General features: G+C 36.2%; 3 protein-coding genes across 9 annotated transcripts in view; 2 read left to right on the forward strand and 1 right to left on the reverse strand.

The window, feature by feature from the left end:
* Nucleotides 1-13,534, reverse strand: part of slc12a5a (solute carrier family 12 member 5a) — a 2,560,186-nt gene that overhangs the window by 1,136,696 nt on the left and 1,409,956 nt on the right. The gene's annotated exons all lie outside the window — the stretch shown is intronic.
* Nucleotides 1-13,534, forward strand: part of nav1b (neuron navigator 1b) — a 947,042-nt gene that overhangs the window by 377,300 nt on the left and 556,208 nt on the right. The gene's annotated exons all lie outside the window — the stretch shown is intronic.
* syt2b (synaptotagmin IIb) overlaps nt 1-13,534 on the forward strand; it is a 124,877-nt gene that overhangs the window by 65,883 nt on the left and 45,460 nt on the right. For 4 of the 7 annotated variants that reach the window (XM_087258210.1, XM_087258211.1, XM_087258209.1 and 1 more), the window contains 3 exons: nt 787-1,027; nt 2,262-2,422; nt 10,639-10,770. In XM_087258210.1, coding sequence (XP_087114336.1) covers nt 814-1,027; nt 2,262-2,422; nt 10,639-10,770 — 507 coding nt within the window. In that variant the 5' untranslated portion in view covers nt 787-813. The remainder of the gene's footprint in view (nt 1-786; nt 1,028-2,261; nt 2,423-10,638; nt 10,771-13,534) is intronic. The other 3 variants (XM_087258214.1, XM_087258213.1, XM_087258215.1) reach the window with 1 other exon arrangement.

Consider the following 13,534-nt stretch of genomic DNA (forward strand, 5'->3'; position numbering starts at 1 on the left):
ATCAATACGAAACAGGCAGCCAGAGTAGGGAGGATAAAGTTGGGGTGATATGATCATATTTTGCTGTAAAATTGTAAGTTAACTCAGCTTTTTATTGTTTTCAGCGGTAAACGCTCAAATGAAGAAATCAAAATTCAAAATTACCTCAACTGATTTTTTCACTTTAATTGAACAAACAGTTCCAAACATGCAGGTAAATCGTTGGTAAATATAACTCTGAGGTCAAAAATATCTCCATCTAACTTACAATTTTAAACTGAGTTAACAATCTGTAAGTTGGATTTTTTACGGTGTGCCTGATTGATATACAATATAATTTGGGTCTCAGAGAAGAACTGCATTAAATTACATTGTTTCCTGCTATGCCTTCAAAATATGAAAATGTATTTTAGCCCAGTATTTTCAATGGAGTTTTTGCGCTAGTCTGCTACTAATGAAGGCGCTAGCATTTGCAGGGTCTTTCATCATGTTTTGCGCTTGAACAACTAATTTAATGCTTAAATCTGTTTAACTGATTGTATTTTAATTACATTACAACATCGATGCTGTAAAAGGGAACCTTACGAAATTGAAAATACATTAAGCTTTCACCAGCTGAAAAACAGCTGTGCATAGAGCCCATTGTGGTTATTCAGTGGGTATTGTAGAATTCATCATTTATCAAAGTTGTTCACTTAACACTATAAAGCATCTCAGTTTAATTTATGTCTCCTTTTTATCACTCGGCATCAAATCAATAAAATCCATATGTGTGAAGCCATCTGATCTCCTCTCTATCTCCTCCAGGGTCACTGATTGGTCAAGCCAGAGATCATGAAGTGGAACCTCTTCAAAAAGAAGCCCGAAGCCATGGTGGGTCCAGAGCCCACGGGCCCAGGGGGCACCCACCCATCCCACACCATGACCATGGCCCCTGCCGTCTCCACTCCGGCGGACAACTCCACCGAGTCTGAGGGCACCGTCAACAAAAACGACGTCTTCGAAGAGATCAAAAGCAAGTTCCTCAATGAGATCGATAAGATCCCATGTAAGTCCTGCACAGATGCTTTACAGTCTTGAGCTGTTCCAGCGTTATGGATGTGACATCTGCAGTAAAAACTTAGCTTAAATTCACCGATAAAGTATCTGTTAACATTATATTAAAACATATGATTATATTTTTCAAAACTACAAAACACAGAAATACGGGATCAGAAAAATATAAATCTGTACACATTTCTTCATGTTTTAAATGAGGGAAATAAATATGCATTATGAATGTGACGGAGTTTACAGAATACAGCATACTTTGTAGAAATTCTGTGAATTAAGCTGCACAACCCAAAAGAAATAATGCTAATGAAGCATAAGGGTTGACTGTCTATAGCAGTATCACTGTGGACCGGTCATCGCTTGACAATTTTACCACGGACCAGTGGACGGTGGTTTGTAGGTTGCAAGGGGACCACCACTTACAATTACAAAGTGTTAACTTTATTTTAAAGGGGTCGTAAACTGATAAACCAAAATACCCTTAATTTGTTTACACACAAGAAGTCTTTAGAACTCAGAACTCAGCTTATATTAAAGGCAGTCTACCAAAACAACTGGTTCTGGAGTCTTCTATTCAATGACGTAATAGAGTGGATAAGCTCCACCTCCACATATGATTGACACCTACTTCTACTGTACTGCCTGTTTCGCTCTTTTAACATGCAAAACTGTTAGCCAATCAGAGCAGTGGATGGTTACTTTTGAGTCTACAGTCCGCCAAGCCCCTTTTTAAAAAGATAGTTTTGAAGAGGGGGTCAATACCAATACAAAAAAGTAGTGTACAATTTTTAATTATGATGTTCTTGATTTAAAAATCATGATGAGATTATAAGTGTAGCTTTGGGAACAGTCCAGATAGAGGGAATATTATAGCACACCAGTTTATTTCTGTACTAAAAACTAAAGTATATATTTATTACAGTAGAACAGTTCAGTACAGTTATTACAACATTATGTTGTAAAATTTAATTCAATATAATACACTTTACTAATATGGGTCAAAATTGGTGGTTCATTCTGCTGTGAGTAAGCATGTATGGGTCAGAACAACTATAATTTCCTATTGTACTTTTTAATGTGGGCAGCTTTAATTTAGCAAATGATAGCATGGTTAAATGTGCAATATTTCATCATATTGAGGCTTGCTATTTGGTTATTCACCATCAAGAATACAAGTTGCTCATCTTCTGAATAAATCTGTCTGAATTTGTTCCCATGATGCTTTGCAGTGCCTCCATGGGCGCTCATCGCCATCGCTGTAGTGGCCGCCCTCCTCATCCTCACCTGCTGCTTCTGTATCATCAAGAAATGCTGCTGTAAGAAGAAGAAGAACAAAAAAGGCAAAAAGGGAAAGGACGGCTTCAACATGAAGAACATGCAGGGCGGAGATGTATGTAACAGGGCATCCGTCATGACAGCGTTTAATAATAATAATTTCAGTTTGATTGTAGAGTTAAAACCATGTGATATGTACTTCTGTGTTAACATCAGCTCAAATTAGTGTTGCTTCATTAAGAAATGCAAACAAGCATCAGACCACTTTAGTGTGGGTTAAACTAATGAAGGAGAGTCTGTTATGTGATTAGCTTCATGGTTTGCTTTATTGTGTTCGTCAGTAATTGTGAGTGTTTCGTTTTCTTTGAAGAGAAATGACACACTAGATGTTCCAAAACAAGAGTATCGGCCATTTGATTATGATCATACAATGAAACAGAAGCTTTAAAGGTCATTCTATTAAATAAGTGTATATATTAAGTTATATGTAGTAAAATGGTTAAAACGCACCTATTTTACCCCTTTTACAATATGGAAGAAAAGCCTTTGGTGTCTGCAGAATGTGTCTGTAACGTTTCAGCTCAATATACCCATCAGATTATTTATTATAGCCTCCAGAATCTGCCCATTTTGGTTTCTGAGTACAGTGTAGATTGTTTTTGTAACCTGTGGCTTTAAATGCAAATGAGCTTCTTCTCCCCGCCCACTGCTCCCACGTACGTGTTTACTCATCATGGGTTACGTCAGATAAACAGCAGTCAGTGACAGAGACAGACTCAGATGAAGCTGAAATACAGCTATTGTTATAATAGTGCTTTTGAACAAATCATTTAAGTGAACTCAAAAGGCTGTCACACAATATATCATTGAATGAATCAGTGTTTTAAAATGAATCTACTAAGTGAATGATTCAGTGGCTCAATCATATAGACAGTCACTTCATGTATTGTTGAATCAACTAGTGCTTTTGAACAAATCAGTTGAGTGAATGATTCAGTTATTCAATCATAACATTTAATTGGTTTATCACTGAATTAATTATTGCTTTTGAACCAATCAGTCAAGTGAATGAATTAGAGATTAACTCAGAAGGACAATCAAATTATTTGTCATTGAATGAATCAGTGTTTTGAATGACTATGTTACTGTAAGTGAATGATTCACTGAGTCACTCATAAAAACAGTCACGAGTCATGAGGTTGTGTTCAAAATTACATCAATGTTTTTTTTAAAGTGCACTGCGAAGGGAGCATGGTTGTAAACACGAAGACTGCTAAAACTGAACGGTAAAAAAATACTTTGAAAGCAAATTACAACTTTATTTTTAATCATTCCAAGTTTAATGGTTCTAAATGAATCGGACATATGGGGGATAAGTGGGAATAGAACACAGCCAGGAACTATGCTTCTAACTACAGCTCCAGAGGTATAGTTGCGAGTGCTCAAGTTTGCAACGCAGTTTGCGAATGTTCGTTGGATCGATGGATTTGGGAAACGCAAAATCAACAAACTATGTTTGTAACGACGAAACTTGCGATCTTAATTGGCTAACGATTTTCGGAAATGCACCCCAGATGAGTTATCACTAAATGAATTAGTGTTTTTGAACAAATCAGTCAAGTGAACGATTCAGACTCAAAAAGCAATCGCAATATATATCATGGAATGAACGAGTGTTTCTGAGTGAATATGTTGAGTGAATGATTCAGCGACTCACTTATAATGAAAGTCACTTGATTTATTGCTTAATTCATTCTTTTGAATGAATCGTTTCAAGTGCATTTTAAAGTTTGCTTAACTTTTGCCACCCACTGACCAGCTGTAATGACTAAAATCAAATACTTTGCACAGTTAATGCACTATTTATTTTTTCAAAAATGTATTTTCTTTATTTCGTTAGCATAGACGCTCACTTTAGGGTATTCACTGTCGATAAATTCTTCATCTGCTGTTTTACACACATTTTATAGCATGGCTTTTAAAACATTTGTATGCCAAACCTATATATTGCATCGCAGTGTGTCATTTCTCAGACTAGTGCTCTTGGTGTTGTTCACTGTCTTGACTGTGTTTCGTTCTGTTTTTCGGTGTGTCGTGAGTTCAACCTCTCCCTCTCTCTCTGCTCTCCTTCCTCCCGCTATGTGTCTAATGCGCCGCATTTCTTGACGCTCATGGCGTCGGCGCTACGGTAGGTGGACGGATGAACGGCACAGCTGTTTGGCAAGCACCGCGTGGGTGGGATTGGATGGAATGGCTGTTGTAACTTCCTTGTTTTAAGCCTTTTGTACCTGCTGCTTGATGACAATACAATTAAAAAAACAAAGGAAAGTTACAATGCAAATGGAAAGTGGACCAAAAAAATAACAATAATGCAATAACAAAGAGGCATAATTATGTAGGAGGTCTGAATGGAATAACTAATTAACTCACTAATCCTGTTTAGAGTTAGTAAGAAAAGACCCACAAGACTCACACTGAATGCATGTGTTAAAGGGCACGGCTGTTGAGTTGCACTAAAAGCAGTAAGACGTAAATGTAAAACATCATGCTTGTCATGAGCTGTTCGCTGTTTATGATCATATAATCAGTTGAATTTACTTTAACAAAAAACAAGTCATTTATTTTTTTAATACATGGAAAATTTACCAATTTGTTTTTAATTCTCGTACATTTCCTGCTGTGCCCTTTAATTTGTTGATATATGGAAATGGTTAGGAACTGACTTGAGTGGCAATTTTCTTTGGTGGCACGTTACAAAAATTCTTTATTTTATCGTTAACATTGAATATTTAGAAAATTATGAAATAACTTTAAGCACCAAATTGTAAAGTTCTTCTAATTTACTGCTTTATATTACACAGGTACAGTTGAAATTAGAATTATTATCCCCCCACTGATTTTCTTTTCTTTTTTAAATATTTCCCAAATTATGTTTAACAGAGCAAGGAAATTTTCACAGAATGTCTGATAATATTTTTTCTTCTGGAGAGAGTCTTATTTGTACAAAGACCCCAGAGGGGCCGTGATGGTGGAGGAAAAAATGGGTGGAAGAAATAAAAATGGGTGGGAGAAAAAAAAAACGAGTAATAGGTAAAGATGTTTTTTTTTAAGTTTTTGCATTTCCTTGCAAATATGTTTTGTGTTCCCTCGCAAAACTGTTGTTGGACAAACACTTCACTTCATACATGACAACCCTGTTTTTGCTGGGATTGTCCCATATTTTTACCATTATATCCTATTATTAGGTATTTTCCCATATTTCTTGCATATGTTTAATCTTGAAAACATGTTGAAATTAATATAAAAATGTCTGAATTCACCTTCTTTCTATTAAAGCTGAGCGTCGATCAGCGCCCCTCATGCAACCTCTGAATCAGTGAATGCATGTATAAGCGCTGACTGATGGACGCGCTCAGTATGATAAACTGATCCCAGATCAGCTTCTGTACACGCCATTTAATGTGACACCTCTATTATTAAACAAGTGAAGAGCAGCAAATGAACCTCTCGTTTTGTTTTGTTTTGTTAGATAACAGAGGTGTCACTTACCACTGATATATAACGAAAGCACACTTTAACCGTTGTACTAAATTGTACAAATTAGATTGTACAAATTCATACGAATTAGCCACTAAATTGAAAAGTTACGAATTGCCCAGCACAATCTCACGGCAATTCGTAACTTTTTGATTTAGCGGCTAATTCATATGAATTTTTACGATCTAATTCGTACAATTTAGTACGACTTGCTCATCCCCCAATGACGGTTGGGTTTAGAGGTGGGGTTAGGTGCCACGCCTCCTTTTTAAAATCGTACAATTTCGTACAACTGAACTCATACGAATTTGTACAAATTAGCCACTAATCTGGCAAAACATGGAATACTTACGTTTTCTCATGAGATCAAGCTAGAATTGCCGAAAGATTGTGTTGGTTTAAACACACACCCGAATCCCAAATTGTCCTGCACTTTAGCTCCTCTTTAAATGGTGTGTACAGCTGATCTGGGGGTCCGTCAGCGCTTACACATGCATTTACTGATTCAGAGGTTGCATGAGGGGCGCTGATCGACGCTAAGCTTTAATGGAAAGAAGGTGAATTCAGACATTTTTATATTAATTTCAACATGCTTTCAAGATTAAACATATGAGAGAAATTTTGGAAAATACTTAAAAATAGGATATAATGGTAAAATATGGGACAATCCCGTCAAAAACAGGGTTGTCATGTATAAAGTGAAGTGTTTGTCCAACAACAGTTTTCCGAGGGAACGCAAAACATATTTGCAAGTGAACGCAAAAACTTTCAAAAATATGTTTACCTATTACTCAACCCCCTTCTGGGTCTCCGTATATATATATATATATATATATATATATATATATATATATATATATATATATATATATATATATATATATATTTTTTTTTTTTTTTTTTTTCCGACTAGAATAAAAACAGTTTTTAATTTTTTAAGCATCATTTTAAGGTAACTATTATTAGCCCCTTTAAGCTATTAATTTGTTCGATAGTCTACAGAACAAACCATCGTTATACAATAACTTGCCTAATTACCGTAACCTGCCTGGCTAACCTAAAAAGTTAACCTAGTTAAGCCTTTAAATGTCACTTTAAGCTGTATAAAAGTGTCTTGAAAAATATCTAAATTTATCAAATATTATTTACTGTCATCATGGCAAATATAAAATAAATCAGTTATTAGAAATGAGTTATTAAAACTATTATGTTTAGAAATGTGCTGAAAAAATAATTCAGGGGGGCTGATAATTCTGACTTCAACTGTAAGAATGCATCTTTACATAAAGTGACCTCAAAAACTATTTGGACACTTCAACCACACTTGTAAATATTTGAATGTAATTATGTTAGGCATTAAAATATCATACCACCCAGCAGACACACAACGTCATAAGACGTTAATATTAGTTAGATTTAGGTCGCCGTTTAATGTTTAGGACGATGTTATTTTGATGTCCAATAATGACATGAAATGACATTGATATTTTGTTGATTTTAGGTTTGGTTGGAACGTGGCCAAAATCCATTGTTGAGCCAACATCTTAAACCAACATCATACTGAAGTCAAATACTGAGATTTATTCTCCAAGTATGGCCAAAATCCAATGTCCGATAGACTTCATATTAGTAACGTCCACACAACCTCAAGTGGTAACACCATTAAGCGTTGATATTTTGTTGTTTTTAGGTGTCGTTGGAAAGTAACCCAAATGCAACGTCTCTCCGATGTTGGACATTGACGTTGGGTTCTGACACCAACCCGATTTTAATTTCCAAATAAAATGCTACATCCCACGACGTTGGGGTACAACGTCAATCTGATGTCATGCTGATGTCCTGTGCCTGCTGGGCTAGTTGCGTTTTAGACGTATGAATGAGGCTTGATTTGATATCTTATGCTAAAATGTAATATTAATAATGAGAATTATTAACATTATTCTTTTTTTTAATGTGATAGGTTGTTAACCCTTTATAGGGCAATCGCTGAGATACTCATTGAATGATCCCATGTCATAAGGGTTTATTACAAGACCTTTTATGACCTAAAATAATATGAAAAACAAAAAAAAAAAAGTACCATATACATATACAGGATTTTTTGGATTTACTCTTTTTTTTACGTTAAATGGTTGTAAACAATTTATTTCAGCTCAATTTAAACACAAATTAAGTAGAATATTATCCAATTAAATTTGTTTGTTTAAATTCAACACAAATAAATTGTTTGCAACAGTTTTGCAGACATCATTTTTTTCAGTGTATGGTTATTCGTCTGATAAAGGGTTAATACAGGTACTCATGATAGTAATAATGTTTATGAATTAGGGCTGCATAATATATCGTTTTAGCATCGATATCGCAATGTGAGAATTTGCAATAGTCACATCACAAGATATGCAATGTTGAGTCTAGATTATAGTTGACCAGGAGCCACAGAACACATGTGATTTGTAAAGTTTGCATGTGTTTTGAAAGGCTTGTGACTGATCATTTCAAGAGAGCTTAGAACATTTGAGCACAAAAAAAAATATGTTTGGAGGTGTGACAGATTTATTTTATAGAATTATTTATACAGAATTGATACGATTTTTGCAACTAAAAGTTTTTCTTGCTTAGAATTTTTGTCTTGTTTCTAGTCCAAATATCTACGTTTCAAAACAAAAACAAGATTATTTTACTTATTACACTGGCAGATAATTTAGCTTATTTTAAACAAAATAACTATTAATTGGTCACACTTTACAATAAGGTTCATTAGTTAATGTTAAGTAATGCATTTACTAACATGAACAAACAATGAACAATACATTTACTACAGTATTTATTCATGTTAATAAACGTTAGTTAATAAAAAAATACAGTTGTTTAAATGTTAACTCACGGTGCATTAACTAATGTTAACAAGCATGGACTTAAATGTTAATAATGCATTAGTAAATGTTCGATTATGATTAATAAATGCTGTACAAGTGTTGTTCATGATTAGTTCATGTTAGTAGACGCATTAACTAATGAACCTTATTGTAAAGTGTTAAGGTGGAAACAAAACAATAGTATTACTTGATCTAAGAATTTTTAGATATTTGGACTAGAAACAGGACGAAGCAGAGGAAGAAAAGCATTTGATTAACATTGTGATTGTTTCATTATTGTTCCTGAATACTGTTAGACCAGGGTTGGGCAAACTCGGTCCTGGAGGGCCAGTGTCCTGCATAGATTAGCTCCAACTTTAAACAAAACACACCTGGTTTAAGATTTCTAGAGATCTTGAAGACACTGATTAGCATGTTCAGGTGTTTTTAATTAGTGTTGGAGCTAAACTGTGCAGGACACCGGCCCTCCAAGACAGAGTTTGCCCACCCCTGTGTTAGACTCACCAGAAAATCGGCAAATAGAGCTACTCAAACCATCTTTTCATATTTATCGCAGAAACATAAATACGATTTTTCAATATCGTGCAGCCCTACTATGAATGTTAATGCTATTATCACTAAATCACTTTCGGACATTTCAAAGTGTGGCTTGGTTGCCAAATATTTTTGGGCCACTGTATAGTGTCGAACATGTGACCTGTTTGAGAAATGTAAAGTAATGTATTCTGCACGTTATAGTTTATTTTGGATGATGTTCAAAACCACACAAGAACGGCATTTCAGCATTTCATATGCCCAGAATAGCACAAAGGAGCCTGTTCTTCTTTAAATATTTGCTGTCATCACTTGTTCCCTGGAGCATCACTGATGAACAGTTCAATTTATCATGCAGATGAGGAGGAAATGCTTGCATGACTCTTTATGCATATCAATAACAGTATTCTTCTAGTGCTGCCAAAAAGCTCTTTTGAATCTACACTCACCGGCCACTTTATTAGGTACACCTTACTAGTACCGGGTTTAATCCTCCGTGGCATAGATTCAACAAGATACTGGAAATATTCCTCAGAGATTTTGCTCCATATTAACATGATAGCATCACACAGTTACTGCAGATTTGTCGGCTGCACGTATATGATGTGATTCTCCTGTTCCACCACATCCCAAAGGTGCTCTATTGGATTGAGATCTGGTGACTGTGGAGGCCATTTGTGTACATATCGAGTTGTTATTTGAGATAATGTTGTCTTTCTATCAGCTGGAGCCAGTCTGGCCATTCTCCTCTGACCTTTGGCATCAACACGGCCTAGGCACCCACTGAACTGCCACTCACTGGATATTTTCTCTTTCTCTGAATATTCTCTATAAACCCTAGAGATTGGTTGTGCGTGAAAATCCCAGTAGATCAGCAGTTTCTGAAATACTCAGACCAGCCTGTCTTGCACCAACGGGCTACATTCAAAATCCCCTAAATCACCTTTCTTCCCCATTCTGATGCTCGGTTTGAACTGCAGTAGATCGTCTTGACCATGTCTGCATGCCTAAATGCATTGAGTTGCTGGCATGTGATTGGCTGATTAGAAATGTGTGTTAACGAGCAGTTGAACAGGTGTACCTAATAAAGTGGCCGCTGAGTGTATATACAAAATATAATCGTATTAACCAATTAAACTGTTTTACAACATAAGTGTTACCAATAAAAATTGCGAACTCGAGTCATTTTCAACATCCAGCCCTGAATGACAACATTACTCCAAGTCTGCTTTGACAGATTTAAAATAGAAAAGCATCTCTCCAACCTGTACTGTCTGCAACTGACCGGGCCCTGAGCTTGTGGCATGCTTATAGACAGGAACCACATATATACTCATATTCCGGATGTCAACATGATTAAAACGTTTAACATTTGCACCCGCAGAAACAACAGGATGATGACGATGAAGAAGGAGAAACCGGTTTGACAGAGGAGGAGAAAGAGGAAGAGGAGAAAGAAGTGGAGAAACTGGGAAAGCTTCAATATTCTTTGGATTACGACTTCCAGGATAACAAGGTAAAGATGCTGGATTTAAGGCACTGCAGGGAACATTTTATAATACAGTTAAATTAGATGACTACATATATAATTATAAATATTACTACTTGATTCTGATTGGTCAATCAAGACATTCCCAAATACAGTATGTTGTTCTCAGAAAAACTAATTAGATTTTTTAAAATATAATTTTTAAAACGTAAGTTATTTTTTTAATCAGTTTTAAGATAAAGATATTTAATCAAGGGTGACACGGTGGCTCAGTGGATAGCACTATCTCCTCACAGCAAGAAGGTCGCTGGTTTAAATCCCAGCTGGTCCAGTTGGCATTTCTGTGTGGAGTTTGCATGTTCTCGCCGTGTTGGTGTGGGTTTCCTCCGGGTGCTCGGTTTCCCCCACAGTCCAACAAAGCGCTATAGGTGAATTGAATGAACTTAAATGACCCTAGTGTATGAGTGTGTGTGTGAATGAGAGTGTGTGGGTGTTTCCCATTGCTGGGTTGTGGTTGGAAGGGCATCCGCTGCATAAAAACCTTATTGCCAGAATAGATTGCGGGTCATTTTGCTGTGGTGACCTCTGAAATAGAGACTAAGCCGAAGGAAATTCAGTTTGATCAGCTTGTATTCATATTTTGTGGTAAATGATTTTTGAGTCTATTTATTTTTTATTTATTCATATTTTTAAACTTATTAAATTAGGTAATATTAATTTATAAATATTAATATTATAAATTAGAGTAAAATAAAATGTAAAAGTCCCTTTTCTCCGAAATATTTTTAGAAGAAAGCCTTTATTTTTATTTGTCAATAAAGTCAGTCATTGTGTCTCATATATATATATATATATATATATATATATATATATATATATATATATATATATATATATATATATATATATATATATATATATATATAATATTATATAATATTATATAATATAATATAAAATCGGTGATGCGGAGGTAGTGCAGTAGGTAGTGCTTTCGCCTCACAGCAAGAAGGTCACTGGTTCGAGCCTCGGCTGGGTAAGTTGGCATTTCTGTGTGGAGTTTGCATGTTCTCCCAGTGTTGGCGTGGGTTTCCTCCGGGTGCTCTGGTTTCCCCCACAAGTCCAGAGATATGCGCTATAGGTGAATTGGGTAGGCTAAATTGTCCATGGTGTATGAGTGTGAAGGAGTGTGTTTGGATGTTTCCCAGTGATGGGTTGCAGCTGGAAGGGCATCCGCTGCTTAAAACATATGCTGGATAAGTTGGTGGTTCATTCCACTGTGGCGACTCCAGATTAATAAATGGACTAAGGCAAAAAGAAAATTAATTAATTAATTAATAATATAATGTCACCCTGTAAGACCAAAGACCGGTTACTCACTGATGCCAAGCAGGGCTGAGCCTGGTCAGTACCTAAATGGGAGACCACATGAAAAAAATTTGGTTGCTGTTGAATGTGGTGTTAGTGAAGCCAGCATGGTGTGCACAACCTACAGTCTGAGTCCTAATGCCCTAGTACAGTGAAGGGGACTCTATGCTGCTCAGTGAGTGCCGTCTTTCAGATGAGACGTTAAACCGAGGTCCTGACTTACTTTGGTCATTAAAAATCCCATGGCACTTCTCGTGAAGAGAAGACATGTAACCCAGGTGTCCTGGCTCCAAATTGGCTGTATCACTGTCTCCACTCCCCCTATAGCTGGTGTGTGGTGAGCGCACTAGCGCCCCTGTCTTGTGGCGGCTTTGTCCTGTGTGCGCTTTGGGTGTATGGCCAAACACAATAAATGTGTCATATAAACACACATTACATTGCATAATTAATATAAAATTGTGGCGGTTTCTCATTTTGTGGCACAGAAATAAAGACAGTGTGCTTGTGTGTGGAATGACACAAGTCGGAATAAAGAATGACAGAGTTAGTATTTTCGGGTGAACTGTTCCTTTAACAAATACATCTTTTCAGACTTGTCTTTATGGTGGTCTCAGAGAGAGTTTGTGCTCTTGCTGCACTGTATTTTTACTAATGACGGTGTTCAGTCATGTGCTTCACTTTCAGCTGAGTCACAGCTGTAGGTATTAGAGCTCCTCACAGCTCACCAAGATGACTTTAGACAAACACTAATGACAGATAAACCATATTGCTGACTGGTTTTCCAATGCAATCAAATCCCATTTTTAAGATGCATGGAGCCCTAAGTGGTTGTTATGCTAGAAAATAACATGTACGGTTACCAAGTAAACGGACCACTCCAGAAAAGTTAACCATATGGAGACAGATAGATGACACGAACATTACATATCATGGACAGTGTTGAGTTGTTTTGTGGTGTTTATATGGTGTTGTGCAAAGAACTTGGTGAAAATAATTCTTTATTCATCGATAGTGTGTCCATGTAAATATCATTCATGCAAAAAGGAAAAAAAGTTGAGTTCATTTCACCTTCATACTAGTGGTGGATAGTAACCACTGTCATCAAATGCATATTATAAGCACGGTTTGAAATTAATGTGATTAGATTTCAGCGGACAGACATTCCCACTAGCCACTTTGGCTTGTTGAAAATAATTTTCACAGGTAATAATTCTCAAAAGCAGGGTTCAACAAAGGATGGCCCAATATGCATGCAAATAGAAAGCAAGTGAATACCGAATGAGAGGATAATCATTCGCGCTAACAGCTGAGGTTGTTTTAAATGCATGTGTGCTCTCACTTCCTTGCGTGAAGCAACTCTGTCTAGAAACACAACTGATGTGAAGGGGTTTCTTTAAAATAGACTAGTCAAAATGTGATGAGC

This window comes from Danio rerio, chromosome 6, assembly GCF_052040795.2.
Source record: "Danio rerio strain M-AB ecotype USA chromosome 6, GRCz13ab, whole genome shotgun sequence".
Taxonomy (NCBI): domain Eukaryota; kingdom Metazoa; phylum Chordata; class Actinopteri; order Cypriniformes; family Danionidae; genus Danio; species Danio rerio.